Consider the following 27,568-nt stretch of genomic DNA (forward strand, 5'->3'; position numbering starts at 1 on the left):
TTTCAAAGATCTATCGTGGAGTGTGAGAACTTCATGTTCGCACTTCAGATAGATATGACAATCTTCAAGGTTTGCAATTAATCCTTGTGTTCCAATGAGAATCAATTGCAACATTTGATCAATATTATCGATTATCGTAATGTGTGAAAGCTTTAATCTTGCACTTTAGATAAATCAATATAGTTCAATGTGATTATGAGTTTTGTTTGTATTGTTTTTAAAAAGTGAATAAGATTATCAATTATCGTAATGTGTGAAAGCCAAAAGCTTGCACTTTAGATGAGTCGATATAGTGCAATGTGATTGAAATGTTTTGTTTGAAGTGATGGTTATTTAGTGCAACCTATATAATTTGATTGATATGGGTTTATTGAAGAATGCTAAGACTATCATTGTTTATTGTTAATTGATAATGTAGCGTGAGATTAATTAATAGTGTGAACATATTTTGATCACTATACTGATCGATAGAGAGCATTTCTTGTGTAGTTTGTTGCTTTGAATTATTTTTGACCTTGACATTAGCAAGTGGATTTTTTTATCTAGCAGTGTAAATTTATATATCAGCATGGTGAAAGAACATGAGTGGAGTTACGTCCATGAGCTGTGTGCTGGAAAGAATATATCTCGATTGAAATGCAAGACGTGCGGCCATGAGTTCAGTGGTAATGCAACCAGAATCAAAGATCATTTGTTTAAATTCCTTTGTAATGTCTCAGAGTGTACGGCTCCGCCAAGAGATATTCATGCTAGATTTCCAAAGTATGCTCGCATAGCATAGCAAATTCTTGCAGCTAAAAAACAAAGTGCGAATGCCAAACAAGTTGCAATGGATGTTGAAATGTCTATTGTCAATAATGTTGGAATTAGGGTTGCAGAGAAACACACACAGCTTGGAGAAGACAAAGGAAGCTCAAGGCACACAAGAGAGAGGTGTGTTACTTAGTGTGCAATGGAAAGATAGATAGCCCTAGAGTGATGGGCGTATATACAATGCTTGGGGGAAAAAACCTCCTAAAGAGAGAAAAAATGCCCCGGCGGTCCTAGTGTGTTCACACACATCACTACCACATGTATATGGTAACAAATCCCCCTGGAGTGATGCGGCAAACGAGAGCTGACACATGAGTAAAGGGAAGTGCCATGCCCTGAGGACAGGATCAATCCACAAAGGGGAGTAAGCCCAAAGCTTTGCGGAAAGCTTCAAGCTTCTCACGAGACAATGTCTTTGTGAAAAGATCTGCAAGGTTGCCATGTGTTGGCACATAAGCCAAGCTGATCTCTCCTGCTCAGAGACTCTCTCTGACATAGTGGTAATGCACCTCAATGTGCTTTGTGCCAGCATGAAAAACTGGGTTCCTCGCAACTGCCAATGCGCTCTGACTGTCAGTGTAGATAGTGTTGGCAGTGTCCTGTCCAACACCCAAATCAACCATAAGGCGTCAGAGCCAACCGTAGCTGTGAAGACTACCCTGTACTCAGCCTCACAACTCGAAGTGGCCACAGTAGGTTGCTTCTTGCTCAACCATGATATACATGAACTGCCAAGCATGAAACAAAAACCAATTGTGGACACTCGCGTGTCAAAACAACCAGCCCAATCTGAGTCTGAAAAAGCATGTAAGTCTGGTGGCAATGATCCCCCCTTGGGATAAAACAAGCCAAGATGTAAAGTGCCACTAAGGTAGCGGAAAATCCTCTTGACAGCTTGCCAATGCTTAGACCCTGGGCTATGCATAAATCTGTTGACTTGTGAGACTGCAAACTGAATATCCGGCCTCGTGTTGCATACATAAATGAGGCAACCAACAGCAGTTTGGTAAAGAGTGACATCAGCAAGATCGCCAGCATCATGTAGACTCAACTTCAAACATGTTTCCATGGGAGTGGCAATAGGTTTGCAATCCTCAAGTCCAAACTTACATAGCAATGTCTCTATGTAACTTTTTTGACACAAGGCAATACCACCATCACACTGCTTAAACTGTATACCGAAGTAATGATGCAACAGCCCCAAATGTTTCATCTTGAAAGTAGCATTCAAATCAGTCTTAAATTCAGCAATATGTCTCTCATTTGGTCCAGTGATCAGCAAATCATCAACATAAAGAACCACAATGAGAAGTACATCACCCTCACGCTTTACATACAATGTGATTTCTGTTGGACTGTTACGAAAGCCTCGTTTAACCAAATGAGTGTCAGCTTTCTCATACCAAGCACGAGGAGATTGCTTCAACCCATACAAAGCCTTCTTACATCTGCACACTTTGTCCTCTTGTCCTTTGATGACAAAACCGCGAGGCTGCGTTACATAAACTTCCTCAAATATGTCACCATTCAAGAAAGCAGTAACAATGTCTGATTGATGTACATCCCAACCAAAATGAGCTGCCAGTGCACATAGAAAACGTACATTAGTCATACGACAAGTGGGAGCAAAGGTCTCTTCATAATCTATGCCTTTTGTTGTGCATAACCTTTTGCAACAAGTCGAGCCTTATGGCGATCGATCTCACCGTCCGGCTAGCGTTTCAACTTGTAAACCCACTTCGTACTAATGGTCTTTTTGCTAGGAGTCAAATCACATAAATTCTTGTGTCATTTTCTATAAGTGCATCATATTCTGATTGCATGGCAGCCATCCAATTTTCTGAATTGTGTTTCATCAAAAGACAGAGGCTCCTCAACATCATGTAAGCTAGACACAGCCAAAGCATAACAATCTGATACATAAGATGCATGGCGAGATCCTAAACGAGTACGACTAGACAAAGGTGCATCCAATTTATTCTCACACAAAGTGTGCACCAGCCATTTTGGCATACCTCCAGCCTGCTCATTTTCAGCTCTTTCCTCATCAAGTACATCATGTACATCTGCATCAGTAATAGGCTGATCTAAAACATTTTCAAAAACCCCCATAGGCTGTACATTTGCCTCATTAGAACTTACATTCGTATTTCCACCACTGAAAAGAGACAACAATTATCATAAATGTCATGTGAGCTTACATTACTGTCTCTAGTACATGACAACAAGGACTGAACAGAATCTTCCACAAACACTACAATCCGAAAACCAGAATACGTTTTATTGCGGATGATACAACCTGTAACCTTTTCTTTCAGCAATATAACCAACAAAAATACATTTGACAGCCTTATCATCCAATTTTCTGCGCTGCACCTGTGGCACCAAAGCATGTGCCAAACAGCCAAAAACACGGACACATGTTAAGTACATAAGTGGCACACATGATGGCCTCAAGCCAAAAAGAATGCGGCAAAGCTTGACTTTTGACCATACATCGTGCCATTTCCGTCAGTGACCTATTTTTCCTCTCAGCAACACTATTTTGTTGAGATGTATAAGGCACTGTCCATTGGTGTTTTATCCCACGACTAGCCAGAAATGCATTAAATTCATGAGATGTATACTCCCTCCCTCGATCGGAACGGAGGGTGTCCATAGTACATTTCGAGACATTTTCAACCATAACTAGAAATTGTTTGAAGCGCATAAAAACTTCGGACTTCGCTTTAAGCGAAAATACCCATGCATGCCTAGAGTAATCATCAATGAAAGTCACGAAGTACAGGTAATTTCCCAAAGACGGAGTTTGCATGGGCCCACAAACATCACTATGCACAAGCTACAACCTACATGTGGCCCAAACTGAACCATCCTTTGGAAATTTAGAACGCTGTATCTTGCCCAAAATACAACCTTCACAAACATGTTTGATAGGTGCTTCAAGAGGAAGCAAAGAAGCAACCATATCAGATTTCTGCAAACGCGAACAAACGCAGCAAACTGGCAAAATTCAGATGACCTAAAACGTGCATGTCAAAGTTTTGCATCTGAAATAACCCTTGAATCTGCAACAACATTTGCAAAATTTTGTCCATACTTGTCATACAAAGTGAGCTTATACAACCCACGGCACAAAAGTCCAGATGTAACAATTTCATCACCAAAAGTGAGATCATGAACTGTACATCTGTCATCCACAAATTTGACTACAAGTCCAAGTCTAGCAAGTGCGGATACAGATGAGAGATTCTTCTTGATCCCAAGTACATAAAGTGCATCAACAAGTGTGAAGGAACTTCCATTAACATCAGTGAGCACAATCTTTCCAACTCCCTGAACTGGATAACAGGCGTTGTTGACACAAGTGACTGTATTCTCATGAGTGACAGACTCGAGAGAGGTAAACAATTCACGATGTGAAGTAATGTGCTTTGTAACACCACTATCGAAATACCACATGTGAATCTGCAGCAAGTGACAAGCATGCATCATGGACAATAGGATTGTAAGTGCACTCTACGCTAAAAGCCAATTCTGCATCGACATTAGCAACACAGTCTTCTTTCACAAAAGACTCAACAATGGCTGCATTTGTAGTGAAACCAACATTTGCAATGAAACCACCCTCTTTCTTCTTAGCCTCTTTTGGCCTTCAACTTAGGACACGACTTGATCAAGTGATCATTGGATTTACAATAATGGCAATGCATCTTCTTTTTGCTTTGGCAGTTCTGAAGATAAGAATTTCTCTCAAGGTGATTCCAAGGTATTCCAAAGATAGCCCACAGGGAGGAATAATCTCGGGAGTTTGCAGAATACCATTAAAATAATCCTTCAAACGAGAAGCTAACATCCAATGGTTGGGGTACAATTGTGCTGCTTGCAAATTCACAAAAAAAAACTGCTTAGGAGCAATAAGAAAAGGAAATATTTTGCCAAAAATATGAGAAAATTAACTTAAAAATTTTTCGGACCAAAGAAGAGACCAAAGATGAAATTTCGGTAAACAAATCCCTAGTGACAAAAACCTTAAGAGTCAAACAATATATTGACACCGGGATTCTTACCAAAAACCTCATAATGCTGAGGGCAAATAAGTACATCAAATGCTGCTATTCCCAAATGCTACAATGACCCCCAACCAGTATGTCTCTTTTTTATTGAGACAAGGAACTTATCTAACATGTATTAGTGTAAGGGAGTAGATGACCACAAAGGAAGGATAAAGATACGACTACAGGAGCTACTGAAGCCCCGCCTAGGATTCCCATATCATTCCTTCTTATCACGGAAACTGTGGATGTCCTTAAACCTTCTGAGTTATTTCCATCCAGGGTATCCCTGCTTAGCACTTGCCTGAAGCTCACAATCAACTACACCATATATGTCTGATAATGAAGCTTCTCAAATTGTGCACAAGTATTGTTTACAAGACAAGGTACCCACTTCTGCAGCTTAATTGATTGGAATAGCCGTCTCATGTCACAAACTGCTCATGCCGACATCACCTTCACAGCCAGGGGGTGAGAGCAATATGGGCACTCACCAAAAAGCACATCAAAGGACCTACAAATATAATCCAATAAATTACAAGCTGCCACCATTGTTAAGCCGTCAGAGAAACAACCATTACAGATGAACGCAAGCCTTACTGTCGAGTTGTCGAGATTGAGCGCATCCACTCAACAAGGCAGTCAATGTGAAATTGTCTTCCACAGTTTCCGTTATCACAAGCTCGGTCTGGTACATTTCCTTCTTTGCCAAAGTTCTTGCTTGCAGGATCATCTAAAACACCAATGTGCTATATCAACAAGCGCACAACCGAAAAAGCATAAAAAACACAACAGCTCTTGGCTCATACTATCAGGAAGGCGGAAGGTATAACAGATTCCGCAACTAACACTCATATCCTCTTGCTTAGTTTCTTCAGGTGACGGAAGAACCGTGTCTAAAACAAGAGTGAGATTTTCTGTCAATAGCTTACTCTGATTCCTGCACTTCAAATATAAAATCAGCTCAGTGCACAAAACCAGGCTTGAGAAAACAGCTATGCTAAATGCTTCGAATCAGAAATCTCAAGCTGAGCTTATTTTAAGCCTAAAAGCTAAACAGATTTTTCTTTTTATAGAGATACACAAATGCTAAACATGACTTTCAACCTGCTCTTGTCAAGGACAGCTGATTTCCTGTGGGAAGGTACCTACCATTTGTGAATGTTGCTGTTGAGTTTCTTTCGAAGAGGAGCAACGGTCCCTTCAGGTCCAAAAAATCGATACCTGCTTTTGACACACAAAAAGAAAATTTATATTCAGTCCATGCCAAAGACTCTTTCAATTCAGTAAATCACGTACAAGAAGTAACGCAAATCATACTCAGGTATAGAGCGAGGCGACAAGGGATCAACAGTCAGAGAAAGAGAGCAATCATCACCTGTAGAAGATTTAATCTGCTTAGGTCACTTTCAAGCTACAAAGCCATGTGTGCTGGGTGATCAAGACATTACCTTCTGCCCTTTTAACCCTTAGACATACCTGAAGACCAGAAACAGTTATGTTCTGTGCCAGTTCATGCTTCAAAGAATCCTCATGTTTAGCTGCTGCTAACCAAGTGTTTGTGTGTTTGTGCTACCCGCAGCATTCATGTGTGTTATTTGTAAAGACAGAAAGAGAACATTTCAAGCCAACCACTCCTTTTGTATGTCAAGAGACTTATTTAAAGACTTTATTTCTGTTTCATTGCCATCAACATGACAGATCCAAGCACTTACAATAACACAATCCAAGATATGGCATGCAATCTGGAGAACTTTCCTTTTCTCCCGAGCATTAGAATTTGCTTATGACCTCCATGTCCCAAATCAATTTCTTGTACTGTCGATTCTTATTTATATAGGTTTTTTCATAGTAAGTAAAGATTCTGCACACATTGAAGTATGGTACAATCAGAGTACCTTGTTTTTAGCAATTTGCAAGTTTTTGACAACAAATAAGAGGAGTTGCTTAGAGCTAAAATTTGCACAGTAGAATATGGTACAAACTGTCACAAGTTTGATGTGGCAACAACAAAGCGTTAGGAGTTTCAGGGGTTTTCATAACCTAATCCTAACCCTCCTAACTTACAGATTATGGCAGAGGGGCCTAAAACCTAAAGAAATGCATGAATAAGGCTGAGATGGCATTCCATACGACAGACCTGGAAATTGCAGAGAGTTGATAACGTGGCAGCAGCTGTACCGCAGGTCTGCGATTCGCGTTAGAGCCAAAGGAGTGCTAGCGTTTGGATGAAGAGCTTTTGGAACAGAGTTTTTCAGTCTGCAGCTTTTGGGGGCGCCTGTTTTTGGGCCCCATGTAAAACCTTTGTAGCAAAGCCAAGGCCTCTATTCTAGGTCAAGCAGTTAAATGTGACACTTTTCCAAGCTTCAAGGATTCCCATTGAGCCCTTGCATACATACAACAATTTGACAGCGCTTTTTCTGGAGGTCGTGTCTCAGAAGCCTACAAGGTACCAAAAGCGGCGTCTTTCCTTAAAGGTAATGCACCACCCTACTGTTACAAAAGAAAGCACCTAAGTTGTGGGTCAAATTCAAAAATATCTTCACTTCGGACTGGTTAAGGAAGCAAGATGAAGAGGAGTCAAGACATCATCACGGCTTGGCATCATCTCAGGATGACGAAAGAAGACACTTTGGTTGCTTATTGCCAAAGGTTTTGGGATACATATTTGCCAGTAACTTCTTATAAGAAGCAAGTAGAGCAGTTTCATTGTCGTCTTCCGAAAGAAATCTGGCAGTACTGCCTGAAGCAAAAGTCATAAACCATTCATGGGATTATGGCGAACGCAAAGGAAGGCTTTGGTATGCATTCCGGCTCTTTGACCTATATCCCTTGGACAAGCCAGTGTCCAATTCAACAAGGAAAGATTCTTCCGACGACAGAAAGAAGAAGGGCAAGCAACAGAAGAAACACACCGGCCCAAAAGTATCTATAGAGCAGCGTACACAGTACTATAAAGAGGGCAAGTGTTACGGTTGTGGGGAACAAGGGCACATCCTTGCAAAGTGCCCGAAGAAAGCACCTGAGGAGAAAGTTGAGGACAAATTGGACACTTTGAAATCGGTTGAGGAGCACGCAAAGAAAGGAAAGACGAAGGCAGTACTAGTTCTAGATTTTGTGGGAGCAACCCTAGAGCAAACGGATGAGAGTACAGAGCTTTGCAGAGCATGGAGTAAAGTACACGATAAGCAAGTCCTTATATTCTTAAATGGAGGAGCCAAGGCCAACTTCTTCTTACCCGAATGGGCAGCTTGACTAGGAATGACGCCTAGAAAAATGAAACCGCACTGCAAGGGCATGATGTCGCCATTACACTTGTCATTAGCAAATCACGATTCCATTGTCAAGGGTATCGAAGGCACGAGGACTTCTATATCATGCCACAGAAGGGGTGTGATGTACTCTTGGGAGTACCTTGGTTCCACAAGAACCGTGTCGTGGTTGATTACTGGGCAAAGAAAGCAACACTGAATAATGAGAGAGATGGAGAAATCACCGTAGATGTTAAATTAAAGGGCGAATCCGTCTCAGTTATATCAACTTCGGCCATTTCCAAATTAGTGAAATCCAGTCTTTTGTTTACTCTATTTATTTGAGAGAATTGGACGAACACAACAAGTCATAATCAGAACAACAACAGGATTTTTTGCAAGCTCAAGCCAATTCTTTCTATGAGGGTTTTGCTCGGAGAGCTAGCTCTTGAGAGACCTGAAGATCACACAATTGATTTGATACCTAGATTGATACCCGGTGATACGCCATTGAACTAGCCACCTTACAAAGTGAGCAAAGCCCAAAATGAGGAAATAATGAACCAAGTCGAAGAACTTCTCAAAAAGGGTTTGATTCAACCTGATACATCTCCTTTTTTGTTCACCGATGCTTCTTGTTCAAAGAAAGATGGATCTTGGAGAATGTGCATTGACTACAGAGCTCTCAGCAAAATCACCATCAAGAACAAGTTTCCAATATCCAAGATCAATGATATACTTGATAGACTACAAGGTTCTTTGTGTTTCAATAGAATCAATCTGAAAAGTGGCTATCATTAGATCAAGATCGCTCTTGGAGATGTATACAAGACCACGTTCAAGACATTCTTCAAATTGTAGGAGTATTTGATGATGCCTTTCGGTCTCACAAATGCTCCGGCAACGTTCAACAAGATGATGGACCAGATTTTTAGCGAGTACAAGCCATTTGTGGACACCTGTGATGGGTTTTAGGGTTAGGGTTTTTGTGTCGAGGTTATACATGCATCGGATGAATGCGTTCGTTTGGCCTGTCCCAAACTCAATTCCTCTAGAAAGGTGGTCCATGCCAATCTCTTGGTCAAAGCTGGAATCCTTTGTGCCATTATCAATTCTCTCTGTGGACTTTGCATCTAAAGACATTTGCATGATGCTAAAAACATATGTGACCTTCGGGTCTTGAACTAACTTGACTGAGTTTTGCACAAACTGGCAGAGCGGCCTAAAGATTAATAGAGAAGAAGAAACAATAGAAATCCCAACTTATAAACACCTGCCGAGTGGCCCAAAGTCAAGAAAGGGTTAGGAATTAATAATCCTAACCCTATCAACTTATGGAGCACTAGCCAAGGGGCCCAAAACCCAAAATATTGAAAGCTTGATCCCTAGCCTAGATTTTCATAAATCACGTTGATTGCCACGTGGCACAGTGTCACATGCACATCTAAACCTATGTGCATGTGGACAAGTTGTTCCTACTTCTAGGGTTTAGGTAGCCTAGGAAGTGTTATGGCAACCTTGTTAGCCTCTACGACGGCCGTGCATGTCCAGGCACTTAGAGTAGCTGCATATTCTCTGATTGCACAACCCATAGCATTAGCATCATGATACAATACCAAGCATGAGCATGTTCCACCGCATGGATCCAATTTTCGACCGCGCGTGGGAACCACCTCTTATAAGGCCATTTATTCGATAAGTGCCTTTATTATTAATCATTTCTAGAATCGTGGGATGTTGGGAAAACTGCTCAACCCACTTGCTGGCATCTATAAAGGAAGGCCAGGGCGCCAGTAGAGGGCAGAAGAAGCAAAAGGACACAAGGAAGATCGGCCGTCTACTGCACCTTAGGCATCCTAGCGTTTTCTCAAGGAGAACCAGCATTTGCAACAAGGAGAACCAGCGTTTTCAGTTTTCAGCCCTTTGCCTCGCAAGAACCCGCAGTATCCATTGAAGATCCTCGCCGTCATGACCCCAACACCCATTTCAGCCTAGCGTTTTCACTTTTCAGAGCAAACACCAGCCAGCGTTTTGCAGATTCAGCCCAAATCAGCCAGCGTTTTCTATTTTCAGCCATAAGCAATCATCGTTTTTGCATTCTTAGCTCTTGCAGGCCTCCGCACTAGCAGATCAGCCCTTGCCTCGCAGCAGTAGCAGATCCACACCCTCGGATCTTAGCATTTTCAGATTTCAGCCTTGACATCATCGTCGTCATCGTCGTCGACATCATCCTCGTCATCGTCAACATCGTCGTCGTCAAGTACCATAGCATCTAGAAGCATTGTACCAGACTTTGTGCAATCTAAAGCAAATACCACTCTAGCAATAGAGAGGGGGCCCCTTGGAGGGGAGTTTGGGACCCCATCTTGTGTCATCTCTTCTCTCTCTCTCTCTAGCACTCTTTTGCACTCACTCACAGTTTGCATTCCACTTGTCACAAGACGGGCACCAAAAGAACAGAGTGAACGGACTTTTAGCACTTCAATAACAACTGAATTGAGAGAGAGAGAGAGAGAGAGAGAGAGAGAGAGAGAGAGACGACACACGACACGGAGTGGCGGAATCCCACCCCAGAGAGTATTGGCCCCAAACCTTGGCGCCCCTTTCGGTATTTCTTTATATTGCATCAACACAATACAAGCCGGTACTCCAGACTCTGCACCTTCTCCAAGAAGCATGCCACAGAATGAGCCCTAACCTCATATTTAAAGGCTCTAGGCCCCAAAAGCAGTTTACAATGAAAAGCCTTTAAACTCAAAAGCATATGGTGCAAAAGCAATGCCAAAAAGCTGTCAGCGTAATTCACGAAAATCAGTACAGCTACCACGTCATCAATCAGCGCAAAACATGGAAATCCGTACAGCCTACCACGTCAACAATACTAGCGTAATTTTCAAAAATCTACCATGTCATCAGTTTGCGTAAGTGTGTGTGGGTCCTGCTTTATTTTAATTCCTTTATGTCACTTGGGGCCCCATTGGACAGGGTCCCCATAAGTTGGTAGGACTTCTTCTTCTGTTACTTGTTCTTCTTAGGGTTTAAGCCCCTCGGCCGGCATCTGTAAGTTGGCCCCATTCTTCAAGGCTTTGACACGTCAGCAGTTTGTGACATCTCCCCTTCTTGAAAGAGAGTAATCGTCCGCGATTACAGCATATCTGCAAAACAACTCAAGTTAGCTCAAAAATTTCCGAGGGACATTCCGAGGAACAATCAGTTTGCTCTTTTTTTTGTTAAGGAGTTAGCTTCTCCTTTCGGCTCTTTTGATCAAGGAGTTAGCTTCTTCTTTCGTCCAGATCGGAACTCTTGATATTCCAGCGTAGTAAAATTAGCCATCACACCCATACCGTACTGATCTTCCACGGGTGTCTTGAGGCACTAAAATTACATACCCAAGCAATCTCATCCAATTAGGAATATTCAGTGGTTGGCACATCACAATGCAACACAAATGCTCACATATGCATGTTACAAGACATAGAAACATAAAGCCGCCGATGAACACTCCCCCCGCAAATAACCATCCAGGTCCGGGCCATGAGCTGTTCAATGACTCCCTCATCACTCCTCCCGCAAATAACCTAAAAAGGTCCGAGCCATGAGATATAGAGGCCTTTTACAACCAAACGCCCCCCAGACAACAGCCTGCGTCATATGGAGGTGCTGAGAGTAACCACTACTCAGACTTCTTAATACTCCTCCCGCATAACCATCGAGGTCCGGGCCATGAGTAAAAACAACACTTTTCAATCATTCAATACTCCCCCCACAAATAACCACAAGGGTCCGGGTCATGAGTATAAACAAGCATTCTCAAACATCATTTCTCACTACTCCATCTGAAAGTAAAATCACCAATCATTGAAACCAGTATTAAAACCAGAGTCAAACAATTCAATTCGGCACCAAGACAGATACCATCCATTTCAAACAAATTCCAAACAGGATCACCAAACAAGTTCTCAAACAGATTTCAAATTTAAGAAAAAGAAATCTCGACATCAGTCGACCTCACTGACTTTCCATCCTGAAACCTACACCAAAAAATTTAGGGTTAGGTTCATTCCATAAGGTCGTAGCCAAGCACAGCATGGTCCATCAGCTCTTGAACAGACAGTGTTCCTGTGGCGATGATGGTAGTCCCAAGACATAGCAGTTACATCGGACCTCCGAGGTTATCAACAAGAGACATTTGCTGAGAGATGTCTAGAAATTTCAAGTTATAATCTGCTAGGGTTCCATGGCAAGCATTTCAGGATACCCCACCCTGCCAAAAGTTGCACTCCGAAGGAAGATGTCAGAAACCATATAACTTTGGACAAAAATTTTCTTGAGAGCTTGCCAAGTACTTGGAGTATGTTGCTTAGTAGCTATCAACATCTGCATAGCATTGCCTCTGAGAAAAACAGTAGCTCAAAACAAATCTTGGATCCTTCTCTTGTAAGTGATCTTTATGGCTTATGTCCTGTAAGACATGAGCGGTGAAGACGGGAGCGCGCCCGATGCGTGATGAAGTAAGGATGAGAGTGGCTAATAAGTCCGGGGTCGGAGCACGAAGATAAAATTTCCAATGAACTTTTGAAAGTGCAATCTTGCTCTGTCTGCTCCTTGGTGGGACTGGTATGCTTTCAGAAAAGCACACGCCTGATGCTCTGATACCACTGTCACAAGACGGGCATCACGTGCCAATAGAAAAGAACAGACTGAACAGACTTTTAGCACTTCAATAACAACTGAACTGAGAGAGAGAGAGAGAGAGAGAGAGAGAGACGACACGCGACACGGAGTGGCGGAATCCCACCCCAAAGAGTATTGGCCCCAAACCTTAGCGCCCCTTTCGGTATTTCTTTATATTGCATCAACACAGTACAAGCCTGTACTCCAGACTTTGCACCTTCTCCAAGAAGCATGCCAGAGAATGAGCCCTACCCTCATATTTATTAAAGGCCCTAGGCCCCAAAAGCAATTTACAGTGAAAAGCCTTCAAACTCAAAAGCATCTGGTGCAAAAGCAATGCCAAAAAGCTGTCAATGTAATTCACGAAAATCAGTATAACTACCACGTCATCAATCACCACAAAACGCGGAAATCCGTACAAACTATCACGTCAGCAATATCAGCATAATTTTCAAAAATCTGCCATGTCATCAGTTTGCGCAAGTGTGTGTGTGGGTCCTGCTTTATTTTACTTCCTTTATGTCACTTGGGGCCCCATCGGACGGGTTCCCCATAAGTTGGTAGGACTTCTTCTTCTTTTACTTGTTCTTCTTAGGGTTTAAGCCCCTCGGCCGGCATCTGTAAGTTGGCCCCATTCTTCAAGGCTTTGACATGTCAGCAGTTTGTGACACCATCACGTTGTTTTGGCATTGCACATTCTCTCATTAAGGCAAGAAAGGCTCTTTCTTCCCGTCAGTAAAAGGAACCTTGAGCACCCACTGATCACTCATCTTAAGCCATACACCATCATTCACTTCCGGTGCACATTACACACTGCTATACGGGTTTCAAAGTTACTTGGAACAGGAACGGGGAACGGGAACGGGGGCTCCGGAACGTATAGGCGGAGACCGGAACGGGAACGTCGGAACGGTCCACCAAAAAACGTTGAAATTAGCCTCAAAACAGCCTATAAGTTAGGAAACAACTATAAGCCAAGCTTCTAACACCTAGTTGAACAATTAGAATCATGTTCAAGCATGTTTCAAGTTTCAACATGTCGCTTGTGCACGTTGGTGGTTGCGGACGTAAATTCAATTTACCGGGGTTGTAGACACCTCACAACATACTAAGCACATCACAAATAACAGTATCTAGGAAGTGCAAAGATTGAAGAGCTCAATAGACAGAAAGACGGAGTAAAAAGACCATGACTATAAATTTAAGTGTGGCCTATAAGGCCAGCCAAGGCACTACAAAAAGGTAAGTACTAAGAACTCAAAGAAAAGATAGAGTCAAGGCTCAAGAGTCAAGACTAGCCACTAGGGACTCAAGAGCTCAATACATAGATGCCAAAATGCCATAATGGAAACATGTCAAGGGCCAAGGCTCAAGGACCAATGGCAGAAGAGCCAACCTGCCAATCTGTAGTGGTGTCGTGGAGATCATGGATGTCATCCCAATCCTCATCCCCAACAGGCTCGTCCGCATCATCCACTTCATGTAAAACTTCTGTAGATCCACCCTCCCCAAGTATCTCCGCCTCTGCCTCCATCTCCCACTATAGAAAGGGATCTGATACTTTGGATGCCGACTTGCAAAGCATACGCAAGTTTGCACTCACAAATACAAGATCATTTGCATTCTCCATTGCAAGTCGGTTTCTCTTCCGGGATGCAACGTGGCTGTAAACACTCAACAATTGCTCCAAGCAAGAGGAGCTAACTGCTTGGCTGAGGATGTGGATAGCGCGTAGCTGAAGCTCTGGCCTATCTGAGCCATAGTCCTACCACTACAAAACTGAGAAGATCTTGGTGCAATCAACTTGGGCATCAGCAAGCCCAAATGATCCTCGCATATCCCTGTACATAGCAAGCTGATCCTTGATTTTGCGGCGCCATTCTCGATCAGGGTGAAACATGGTCAAGATCTCATTCCATTGCTTGGTCACCTCCCCATCATGCTCCTGTCCTGCACCTTGAAACTCTGGATCCAGCACAAAAGCCGCACCATGGAAAGGGGAAGCATAGGAGTCCCATCTGCTCTGACAAAGCGGACTAATCTCCTCAAACCTGTCTCCATCTGGCTCAAGTGTTTGGAGGGCCTCCACCATGCGATCCATGGCCTCATAAACCTTGCCAATGCAAGGTTGCATGCCATCAACTACTCGAAGCAAGTGGAGTACCGGCTGTACCATTTGGTCTATAGTCTTCAGTGACTCCCAAAACTGGGGATCCTCTGACTTGCTTGCACATAAGATCCCTGCGACTGAACCTACGTAGGATGAGGAAGTGTACTCCGTACTGATGAGGGTCTGCTGCACTGCACTCTGACATTCGCATAGGCGATGAACTATTAGGTAGTTGTAGGCAAAGCGAGTCTCACAATACTTCAAGAGAACCTTGTCCCCTGACCGCTTCAAGAATGCAGCACGAAGGAGATTGTGATTGTTGATGAAGGACACTAGCTTGGTGTCACAAAGTGATGACATGGCGGACAGCAAAAACCCTAATTTCTACCAAAAACCCTAAAATTCCTGCAAACCCTAATTTTTGCCAAAAACCCTAATTTCCGGAAATCGAAGAGGCTTTTTTTATTATTAAAAAAAAAAATGAAATGATGAGCGACGCGAATTTTGCTAGAGAAAAGACTCTCTAAGAGAGAGAGAGAGCTGATGCTTTTTATTTTAAAAGCTTTTGGGGCTCTGCTTTTGGGCACCCCTAATAAGTGGTGAGGGCTTCACTTCTTAGAGCATCTGGACGCAGAGTCTGAGAGTGAAACCCTAACCGCTCTCTTGTACTTTGATGATTGATTAATATAAAAAGAAATACCGAAAGGGGCGCCAGTTTTTGGGGCCAATATCTCTAGGCACGGAACTCCGTCGGGCCAGTGCAAATCTATTGTGATCTGTGAATTGTTTTGAAGTGGTTATTTGATGCTGTCGCGATTGATTCTTGACTTGGAGTGTCTAAGTCTGTTACAGTGGTATCAGAGCACGGTCAATTTCTCTTCTACGCGAAATCCGATCCCCGAAATTTTTTTCCGCGGCACCTATGGCTTCAGGCAATGATCAATCGACTCCCTCTGTATCTGGAGATGAGGGCAGGGATCACAACGAAGATTTAGACAGTATGGCCCGCCTCGGCCTACTCAGGCAGAGCAAAGAGAGATGGAGCGTCGTCAATTGATTGCTCAGCTTTTCGACGTGCAAAAGAAAGGCAAAAAGCACGGCAAAAAGCAGAAGAAAGGCACTGACCTTCCGGGATATTTGGGTCGTCGGTCGACATTTGACAAGGCAAAGAAACAGAAGAAGCGTGTTCGATTTGAAGGAGTACCCAATTCTTCTTCTTCTTCTTCTTTTGACAGTTCTTCTAGCTCTTCAGATTCGAGCGAAGAAGACAGAAAAGGTAAAAAGCGAAGCAAGAAACAAAGATTCGGAAAGGGCAAGAAGAAGGCTACATCTCGCCCAGAGACTGACAGTTCTACTGAGGACTTGTCTACAGACAGCTCAGATTCTGATCATGCAAACTTTTATGCGAACAAGAAGAATTTTTACAAAGCCAACCAGTATGACTTTCTCGAAGATGAAAGCAAGAAAGTCCGAGAGTTTAAGGAAGGTGGCCACTCGATCATGTTTGATACTTTTCAGGATACTCAGATGCTTCGAAGGCTTTGTCTTTTATACAACAGTTTGACATCGCTTTCGCGGGAGGACGCTATTCAGAGGACTCCAAGATTCGGAGAGCTACCTCTTACCTTAAGGGGAATGCTCATACTTGGTGGTCCACACTTCTTTTAAACAAGACTGCGCCAGTTAAATGGCTGAAATTTAAGAAGCTTTTTATTCCTTCTTGGTTGACGCAAGAATATGAACGAGATATACGAGCTGCTTGGAACCATCTTCGGATGACCAAGAAAGACACAATCAATGCTTATTGTGAAAGATTCTGGAGCTCTTTTCTACCCGCCTCTTCATTCAAGAAGATCTTGTTTAGAGAACAGATTGAACGGTTTACCTTGGGTCTACCTACAGAGATCCGAGATCACTGCTTGGAATAGAAATCAGCTTCTATTTAGGAGTTGATGAGTCATGCGAAGCGGGGCTTTGCCATTCACTCTGGCAGTTTGACCTACCCCACAGATGAGGCCATGACACAACGAGCCGAACAGACTTCTGGGAATGAAAGTAGAAAGAAAAAGAGCAACCCAGAGAAAAAGGATGCACGACCCAAGCTTACTCCTGAGAAGAGAGCTCGCTTCATCAGAGAAGGGAAGTGCTTTGGATGCGGGGAACATGGACATATCTCCGCGAAGTGCCCTAAAAAGGCACAGAAAGAACAGAATGATAAAGACAACGACAGGCCAGAGAGTTCGAGAGCAGCTGAGGAATGTGGCAGAAAAGACAGATAGAAAAGCAGAACTGGTACCACATGGCGTGGGACCTGCACTGAATCTAATGAATGAAAGTACAAACTTTGCTGCTTTTGGGGCAAAGTGAAGGATCAGGAAGCTCTTTTGAAGGAGCCAAGGCCAACTTCTTTTCACTTGGAATTGGCGGCTCGATTTGGAATTACGCCCGACAGACTAACGCCACAGGCGGAGGTAGTTCGACTGGCACCCGGATGGGATGTTGCCATTACACCGAGCATTGGCAAACTTCGTTTGCAATGATAGGGGTGTTCAGGGCACGCGAGTGACGTTCTACTCAGGATCTCTTGGTACCACAAGAACAACGCCGTGGTTGACTACCGGGCCGAGAAAGCGACTTTGATAAATGAAGGGCTTAGAGATTGTACTTGATGAACTTCAGTTTCTTACTCATTCTTTTGGGAGAGAACTGAACGATGGATAAAGGTTGAATATGTTTTGACCTGATCAAAAGAACGCCAGGATTTTTCTCCACACTCATGCTGATTGCTTTTCAGAGGGCCTGAAGATCAAACCATTGATCTGATACCTGGAAGCACGCCACCGAATCGTACACCTTACCGTGTGAGCCGAATACAGAATGAAAAGATTATGAACCCAATGAAAGACCTCTTGGAAAAGGGTCTTGTCCAGCCTAGTACTTCACCGTATTGCTCTCCAGTGTTGTTGGTTTTGAAGAAAGACGGATCTTGGAGAATGTGCATCGATTATAGCACTCTCAACGAAATCACCATCAAGAACAGATTTCTGATTCCTAGGATCGATGATATACTCGACAAGTTACAAGGATCCTCGTGCTTTAGCAGGATTGACTTGAAGAGTGGATATCATCAGATCAGGATAGCGCCAGGAGATGTCTACAAGACAGCTTTTCGGACGACTTTTGGGTTATTTGAGTTTTTGGTGATGCCTTTTGGCTTAACCAATGCTCCTGCGACATTTAACCGGATGATCTAGTGCAGTGGGATGCACAAGAGGGGAGTTACTCCGCTCCTTTGTCAACAGATGCCTTGATTTTGATACTAAAGTCACTGATGTCTCTTTGAGCTTCAGGGATACTGAGAGCTGACAGTATTCTGCTGGATGACTTTATGAAATGGAATTCCTGATTATGATACTGATTTGTTCTTGACTTCTTGTGAGTGCAGGAACTGATAGTCGAAATGACTGCAGCATTTTGATCTGATTGATCTCGAATAGACATGGTTGCAATAGGGGTTAGTCAATCGGACATCGATGAGGTCCTGATTGGACCTAGATGTGATTGCTAGCTACATTGCCGATAAATCATGGTCTAAGATCCGAATGAATGTTGAATGTCATGTGATGTCCTGTGATGTCTGGTGATGTCCTATGATGTTGTGTGATGTGACTGTCGATTTTGTACATGTGCTAGATGTTTGTTCCTAGTACGTAGATACTAACAGTCAGTGTCTGCTAAGACAGTTTATGGCTTTTGTTAGTTTTGCAGGCGTAATCGCGAGCGATTACAATGCTTTTAAGAGGGGGGTATGTCACAAAGTGATGACGTGGCGGACAGCAAAAACCCTAATTTCTGCCAGAATTCCTAAAATTCCTGCAAACCCTAATTTCTACCAAAAACCCTAATTTCCGAAAATCGCGGAGGCTATAAAATAAAATTAAAAAAAATGAGCGACGCGAATTTTGCTTTTTTTTATTAAAAAAAAGAGAAAAGACTCTCTAAGAGAGAGAGAGAACTGATGCTTTTTATTTTAAAAGCTTTTGGGGCTCTGCTTTTGGGCATCCCTTGTATCTTTAAATAAGTGGTGAGGGCTTTACTTCTCAGAGCATCTGGACGTAGAGTCTGAGAGTGAAACCCTAACCGCTCTCTTGTACTTTGATGATTGATTAATATAAAAAGAAATACCGAAAGAGACGCCAGTTTTTGGGGCCAATATCTCTAGGCACGGAACTCCGCCAGGCCAGTGCAAATCTATTGTGATCTGTGAATTGTTTTGAAGTGGTTATTTGGTGCTGTCGCGATTGATTCTGGACTTGGAGTGTCCAAGTCTGTTACACTTGGACACACTTGTAATGAGAGGCTCAATCCAAGGTAGGCGCCCTATATCCTTTAAAAGGTTGTTGAGACAATGTGCCATACAAAATGACACTTTGATGCAGGGATACATGCCCTCCAAAATGGCGCCGGCTGCCTTGTTTGATGCCTCCCCATCCGTGACAAGCTGCAACACCACCTCTGGGCCAATGATCTCTATGGAAGATGCCCACTCTCCTGCAAACACATCAGCGGATTTCCCTATTTCTGTGGCGTCATGTGAGTGGGCAAAGTACATCTCTTCCTTGCAATAAGCCACAAGCCCATGAATGGATCTCCTCCTGGTGTCGCTCCATTGTAAGGTGCAGCGGAATGAATGTTGTATTTTCTCAAGATTAGTGATCTATATTTGCTCAAGGTTCCTTTTAGTTCTTAGGGAAGGAGAGAGCCTTCCGTCTTTATGGAAAATGCTATGATCACGAACAAAGTGAGTGGATATTGTGTGTGCAAGTGTATGAGACTGAGAGAAGGAGAGAGAAGAGATACGACACCCGAGAGGTTGTAAAACCCTCCTACGAAGGCCCCACTCTCGTCCGCGCCACTCTCGTCCGCGAGAGTGGTCTACTTTTTATTGCACAAAGTGGTACAATGCGTATGCAATGGACTGATGCAACTTGGACTATGCCGATGACGACGACGGTGATGATGACGATGACTTAGGGCTGAAATCTGTGGTCTTCTATCTGCTGAATTTCGGGGTTGTCTTGGTGGCTGAAAAGGATTGTTTTACTTGCTGTCTTTATGGCTGAAAATAACGGGTTTGTCGGGGGTCATGCTGATGGCAAAAACGCTGAGGATCTGTCTCTGTCAGGCTGCGCTTTTGGGACTGTTGTCGTAGGCTGAAAGGCTGAATATTTGCAAGGATCAAATCTGTGTTTAGGGCTGATTTGACCTGCTAATAAAACCTGTTCATGCTGCGTTTTTTCATGCTGAAAGGCTGAGATAAAACGCTGAATCTGGCAGTGAATTCCATGCTGAAAACGCTGATAAAAACGCTGAGTTTTGCTCTAGGGCTGGCGATAAAAAACGCTAGTGGCTGTGGATTGTTGGTCGCGGGAAAAACGCCAAGGGAGGTCACTTTGCTAGCGAGGCTTGCTGTGGGAGAAAACGCCAAAGGAAGGGAGTGGATGGCGATACTAAATGCTGGGGATGGCTCACCAAGGGAGGACTTGGGGAGGTCTTGTTGAGAGAGGGAGGGAGCACCTGCTGCTTGTGGAAGCCTGTTGTGCTCTTTGCTCATCTGCCAAATTGTGCTAACTTGGGTTTGCTTATATATTAACTTACCCAATTTGAGCTACTGAGTACCCAACAAAAGTCACTTAATAAATAAGTAAAAAATGTCAAAAATAGGGAAAAATGGGATAAAGTCACTTGAAAAATCCCCAAATTGACTCTGATGGAATCTAATGGAAATGCTTATGCTTATGCGGTGTGCAACCAAAGGATATGCATCTACACTCAGTGACTGGGCATGCACTGTCTACGAGTAGCCTCACAAAAGTGCTAGATCGCTACTAATCTATACTTGACTGGACTAATTGAACCCTGTTGTGGTGTAGCTTGTCCACGGACACATAGGGTTGGGATGTGTCACGTGACATCCCCTTCTTTTCAAAGTGAGGTACTGGTACCGAACTGTATGGCGTCGAGGGAGATCGCCAATAACATCCGGAATCCTAGAAGGTCCTAGAAGGGACTCTTCGCCGGCCCACTCTGATATGTGGGTCGTGCGGTACTTGAACTTCATAAAGGTCCGCAACGCTTGCTTCTTTGGGCCGCGTCGAAAGCGACTCAAAGTCGTTTGTGGCTCCTTCGATGCTTCAACTTCGTATAGAGTCGTGCTTCTTCCATCTTCAAAAATCTCCATGGCTGAAAATTCTTGAAACCATCTCCAACACAAAACCATGAACATACCCATTCCATGTAAAGTGAAGGAAAAAAATATTGTCTTCTCTAAAGACTGTGTATGCAATGTAGATGAACATAGAGACGGAGTGACAACCCGTTCATCAAACACATGCAAACAATGAGGTCGAATCTTTTCTGTTTGATCGAAATCAATGAACTGTGGCAAATCCCAATGGAAATGCCCATGCTTGGTGCTCATACTATCATGTGCTCGTTCGGAAACTGTGTCATGCCAAGGAAGAGACATGGAATGTGACTTCCTTACATACAAACTTTTCAGCTTTTCATGAACAATCCGCATATATTCGTGCTCGTCCATGATAAAAACGTGCTCCACATACAATATGTCATGCCTAGGAAAAGGGATCACATAACGATGTTGACTAAAATTACAGGAAACCGTCACGAATGAAACACTCGAACAATGCGTGCGTATCAATCATGCGAACACATAATACTTCCTGTGAGGGTTCTTTGGACCAAGGCTCGAGAGCCAAGATCGCTTCTTCGGGATCTATCGAATCTTCTTGTGGGGGATTTGTGGACCTCGACTCGAAAGCCAAGATCGATTCTTGGTGATTGATCGAATCTACAACGAGGTTAGCTTCACTAGAAAAAGCATCAACTAACACATCATCCTTGTGAACAATCACATCTTCTTCATGCAACTTATCATGCTCGTGAGAAATCACATCTTGATCATGCAAATCATCATGCTTGTCATTGTCATCCAAATCATCATGCAAATCATTATCCTTCAAATCATCATGCTTCTCATAATCATGCAAATCCTGTGTATCATGCTTTGGAGAAGAAGAGACTGAGAGAGTCTCCTTCTCCTAAATCCTTGCAATCTTGTCCTGCATATTAGCAATGAGAGATGGAGAATGAGCAATGTCTTCTCCATGAAAGATAGTAGAAGAATCACTTTGGCATTGAGAGTTAAAGTGTTAGCCTCAAAATCAATGAGAGCGTTAGTCTCACGAAACCATCGAATGCCCAAAATCATATCACATCCTAAGAGAGGAGAAACAACAAATTTTCTAGTGAAGGCAATCTGTTGAATTGCAAACACATCAAAGCACTCCTCCGTGATGAGAGCGTCCATACCAAGACGAAAGCCAGAGACCTCGATAGGAGATCTCGGACTAACTTCGAGGCAGGCTCTCTCAACAAGAGAGGAACTGATCACATCATGCATACTATCTGGGTCAAACAATATGACAAAACAGTGCCCCAACGTACGACCATAACATTTAATGAGAGAATCATCAATGGGAGGGTCCTGAGAAACTTGGGGTACACTCGTGTTATCATTCATTCCATTGACAGAGGAAGTGGGTGCTGTGGATTCTTTAGATTCATTCGATTCAAGCTTAGGACATGTTCTTTTTATGTGACCCTTAATGTGACAATGAAAACAACGACCTTCCTTAGAAAAGTGCTTTGTTCTTCCGACGTGATGTATCCTCCTACAATTCCTTGTGCTACCTTTTCATCTGGAGTAACCTTAGGTTTAGCAATTGTGTTAGCCTTACCCTTAGATTCATTGGAAGAATTCTTTGATGAGAGACTGCTGGAAGATTGGTTAGAAGAGTTATCATTCTTACCGTTCTTACCGTTCGGAGGGTTCTGAGAAGTCTGCGAGGTACTTGTGGAAGTCTTGTTCTCTTTAGGCTTTCCCTTGTTGTGTTTCATGTCCTGTGCAGAGCAATCGCTACCACCTTGTTGAGATCGATTGGATAGAAGACTTCGACATCGTACTTGATATACTCGTCCAATCTAAAGAGAAAAGCCTCTTTACGCTCATCACCCGATTTTCATAATTGAGTACCTAGCTGCAAAACACGATTAGAAAAAGACATAACCGGCATACCATTTTACTTGAGAGAGCGCCAATCGTCCTTCAATCGTGCGAGGTACTGAGGTGGCATAAACCGCGCCTTGAGCTTGTCTTGAAAATCAGCCCAACTAAAAGAGAGGGGCGTGAAATCGTCGACTGCCTCTAGATGCGCGGCTAGCTGTGCCTCTTGCCATGCGTGTACCAATTAATGGCATCACCGACAAGGTACATAGCTGCCGTCAAAACTTTGTTATTTCCTGTTTTCTTAGTTGTCGCAAAATAAGCATTAAATTGATGCAACCAAGAATGAATAACCGTAGCATCCATCTTACCGTCATACTTACTGAAAGTCAACTTCCCTGTGACTGGATGGTTGGAATCCGCGTCGTGGCTTGCACCACTTGAGGAACTCCCACGATCTTTGGGTGGTTCGGTCTTTGAGGCTAGCGCTTGTCAAAGCAATTCTTGAGTGCGTAGCTCTCGTTGAGCCTCATGCTCGATTTCCAAAGCCAATCTTTGAGCTGTACGATCGGCCTCCAAATCCACGTTTCTTGCCGCCTTGTCCGCCTTTCTTAGTTGCGTTCGTTGCGCTCGCGCTCTAAAGCAAGGCGATTGTCTTCTTGTTTTGCGGCAAGTTTTGTGTTTCTTTCGTCGCGCTCACGGTCCTGAGCAAGGCGATTTGCTTCTTGTCTATCCATCATGGCCATCATCTGCTTGACCATTGCCTCCATAGGGTTTGGTGCACTTGGTGGCGTAGATGGCGAAGGGGGAGGGTTGAAGAAATCATCTCCGGGTGGGGAAGAGTCTTCGTCGCCTCTCTCATGCTCATCACCTGTATGCGAAGTATCCATTCCGCTTCGGGTGACGACCATGCACTATGATCTTGGGTTCTTAAGTTCGCGAGGAACGTGGGTTCTTGAGGATCCTGAGGTTCTTGAGGGTCTTGGGTTCTTTAGGTTCTTGAGGTTCTTGAGGTTCTTGAGATTTTCTTTCGCTTGCTAATCGCATTGGAGAAGGATCTTCTCTTCACCCGAGTTCTACTCCTTTCTGCGGGCACACCCCTTGGCGGCCTTGCACTCTCACCAAGGTTGCTTTTTCCCACCTCACGTCGATTGGTAGACCGCTAAGTGCACGGTCCGCTCTTAATGAGTGAATAGAGACACAAGGGGAGACTGGGCAAGCCCTTCTTTCTTGGGATTCCTGTCACTCTTCAACAAAACACGATTAGGAATCGACACGCCCAAGCGAACTTGGGTTCGTGCGACCGCAACAAGCAAAAAAAATTCTTGTGGTTCTTGTGGTTCTTCCCTTGAGTAGTACAGAACACTTCCAAAGCTTTGATACCAATGTAAGGTGCAGCGGAATGAATGTTGTATTTTCTCAAGATTAGTGATCTATATTTGCTCAAAGTTCCTTTTAGTTCTTAGGGAAGGAGAGAGCCTTCCGTCTTTATGGAAAATGCTATGATCACGAACAAAGTGAGTGGATATTGTGCGTGCAAGTGTATGAGACTGAGAGAAGGAGAGAGAAGAGATACGACACCCGAGAGGTTGTAAAACCCTCCTCCGAAGGCCCCACTCTCGTCGACGAGAGTGGTCTACTTTTGATTGCACAAAGTGGTACAATGCCTATGCAATGGACTGATGCAACTTGGACTATGCCGATGACGACAACGGTGATTATGACGACAACTTAGGGCTGAAATCTGTGGTCTTCTATCTGTTGAATTTCGGGATTGTCTTGGTGGCTAAAAAGGACTGTTTTACTGCTGTCTTTATGGCTGAAAATAACCGGTTTGTCGGGGGTCATGCTAATGGCAGAAACGCTGAGGATCTGTCTCTGTCAGGCTGCGTTTTTGGGACTGTTGTCGTAGGCTGAAACGCTGAATATTTGCAAGGATCAAAGCTGCGTTTATGGCTGATTTGACCTGCTAATAAAACCTGTTCATGCTGCGTTTTTTCATGCTGAGAGGCTGAGATAAAACGCTGAATCTGGCAGTGAATTCCATGCTGAAAACGCTGATAAAAACGCTGAGTTTTGCTCTAGGGCTGGCGGATCAAAAACGCTAGTGGCTGTGGGTTGTTGGTCGCGGGAAAAACGCAAAGGGAGGTCACTTTGCTAGCGAGGCTTGCTGTGGGAGAAAACGGAGTGGATGGCGATGCTAAATGCTAGGGATGGCTCACCAAGGAAGGACTTGGGGAGGTCTTGTTGAGAGAGGGAGGGAGGACCTGCTGCTTGGGGAAGCCTGTTGTGCTCTTTGCTCATCTGCCAAATCGTGCTAACTTGGGTTTGCTTATATATTACCTTCCCCAATTTGCCCTACTGAGTACCCAACAAAAGTCACTTAATAAATAAGTGAAAAATGTCAAAAATAGGGAAAAATGGGATAAAGTCACTTGAAAAATCCCCAAACTGACTCTGATGGAATCTGATGGAAATGCTTATGTTTATGCGGTGTGCAACCAGAGGATATGCATCTACACTCAGTGACTAGGCATGCACGGTCTACGGGTAGACTCACAAAAGTGCCAGACCACTACTAATCTATACTTGACTGGACTGACTGAACCCTGTTGTGGTGTAGCTTGTCCACGGACACATAGGGTTGGGATGTGTCACGTGACATCCATCCACCTGACATGAGTGTCACTCCATACTTGGCCCATTGTCGCTTCATGTTTACGGTGGCCATCTCCACAACGGCCTTCTCTCTATCAAGAAGAGTAGTACGGAGGGCCTCTGAAGTGGGTGGCACGTAGCATGGCCCGTAATCCCCAATCCTTGTGCACATTGCCTTGAAGTAGTCCGACCTATACAATGTACATGTCACAAAGGTCAAAAATGAAGACAATGTTAAATAGAAAACAAACATACTAGTTATGGTCATGATATGAAAGAGCATTGAGAACTTGGAACTTATCGAGCCTTTATGAAAGGGATATGGTCATGATAAAAAAAGCGGGCAACGATGGCATCCACATCCTCCTTTTTTGGATCCCATGACGCATCTAGAGTTCATTGACGATGGATGGGAAGAGAGGGAGTAATCGTTTGAAATGATGTTTGAGCCGCCACACTACTACCTCCAATGGAAGCGTGCGAATGAGTGGTAGAAGAAGGAAAAACCAAGTGATTGGTGTCAATGGCTTGCCGCTTGGGTCGATCATTTGCTTTGGCTCTCATGATGGCATCCTTGATCTCAAGCTCCTTCTTCTCGGCCGTCACATTCTTGCAATGCTTCACTTGCTCCCCCACTAGGTGAAGGAGATATGCTCGAACCTTGCTTGTCCCGGATTTGCGTTGGAAGCTACATAGTTTGCACGTCCATGATCTTGCACCGCCTTCTTTGCCCAAGACTTCGGAGTGCACCTCATCCCACCATGAAGGCTCATCCTTCTTTCCTCTCTTACCAACCAAGGGACCTTCATGTGATGCGGAAGCTTGTGCCATATTGTTGGCGCTTGAGACTTGAGGCTTGAGGCTTGAACTCGAGAGAGGGATGGAGGGATGGAGCTTGAAAGTTGAGAGAGGGATGGAGCTTGAGAGAGGGATGCAATGAAGGAAATTGGAATGGAGCTTGCGAGAGGGATGAAGCTTCAAGCTTGAGAGCTTGTGGCTTCAAGCTTGAGAGAGAGGGTGAGAGTGGCTTGAAGCTTCAAGCTTGAGAGAGGATGTGAGAGTAAGACTCGAGACTCAAGAGTGGCTTCAAGCTTCAAGCTTGAGAGGGAGGGTGAGACTCGACAGTGTGGCTTCAAGTAGCAATGCGGGAGAGTGAGGGCTATGAAATTGTGAGGGGTGTGGATTAGCTTTTATAGGAGAAAAGAGTGAAGACCCCCCCCCCCCCCCCCCCCCCCAACACACACACACACACACCTCTAGTGTGAACCACCCCAAAGCCCAAATGAAATGGGCGCTACCAAAACTGCCGCCTGTTTTTGAAATTCAAGCTCTGCCATTGGATTTCAAAATTCAAAAACTGCCACCTGCTCCGCCTGGCTGGAACGCCGTTCCGGTGTTATGTTCCGGAATTGGAACGCAGTTCCATTCCGTTTCCCCGGTTGGAGGTGCTCGGAACGCCGTTATGGCACGTATTCCCTCCGTTCCGCCCGTTCCCTGTTACTGTGACGGGTTTCCACGATTTGCGTTGGCTGTTGTGGATAGTTTTTGACGCCAGCTTTTGAGAATAAATTCTTTCAGGATCAAGTGCTTTTGGATCTGATGCTTTTGGGGCTCTCCTTTTGGGCATCCCTTGTAAGTTTACACGTGCCCAGAGGGCCACTTCTCAAGGGGCATCTGGATGTAGAGTCTTGGAGAGAGTTGGACCCTCGGGAGTTGTACTTTGTGAAGTGTAATAATAAAGAAACACCGAAAGGTGGGTCAATCTCTGAGGCTAGTGTCTTGGCTCGGAACTCCGTTGTGCCATGTTGACTACTCTCTCTCTCTATCTCAATTATTCAAGTGTTTTGAAGTGCTAAAGTGTTGTCAAGTGTACGGGAACTTCACAAAAGAATCCAAGATACTACAAGTCACCTACTTCCTC

The 27,568-nt window shown here is 43.9% G+C and overlaps 1 protein-coding gene across 1 annotated transcript in view; it reads right to left on the reverse strand.

Moving 5' to 3' along the window:
* Positions 1–4,797: 4,797 nt before the first annotated feature.
* Positions 4,798–27,568, reverse strand: part of LOC147457639 (zinc ion binding protein) — a 55,755-nt gene continuing 32,984 nt past the window's right edge. Inside the window, exons 9-13 of the mRNA XM_086512503.1 lie at positions 6,189–6,246; positions 6,021–6,092; positions 5,678–5,808; positions 5,469–5,601; positions 4,798–5,382 (exon numbers count right to left, since the gene is read on the reverse strand). Coding sequence (XP_086368629.1) covers positions 5,310–5,382; positions 5,469–5,601; positions 5,678–5,808; positions 6,021–6,092; positions 6,189–6,246 — 467 coding nt within the window. The 3' untranslated portion in view covers positions 4,798–5,309. The remainder of the gene's footprint in view (positions 5,383–5,468; positions 5,602–5,677; positions 5,809–6,020; positions 6,093–6,188; positions 6,247–27,568) is intronic.

The sequence above is a fragment of the Adiantum capillus-veneris genome, chromosome 5 (genome assembly GCF_014529385.1).
Source record: "Adiantum capillus-veneris isolate H3 chromosome 5, ASM1452938v2, whole genome shotgun sequence".
Classification (NCBI taxonomy): domain Eukaryota; kingdom Viridiplantae; phylum Streptophyta; class Polypodiopsida; order Polypodiales; family Pteridaceae; genus Adiantum; species Adiantum capillus-veneris.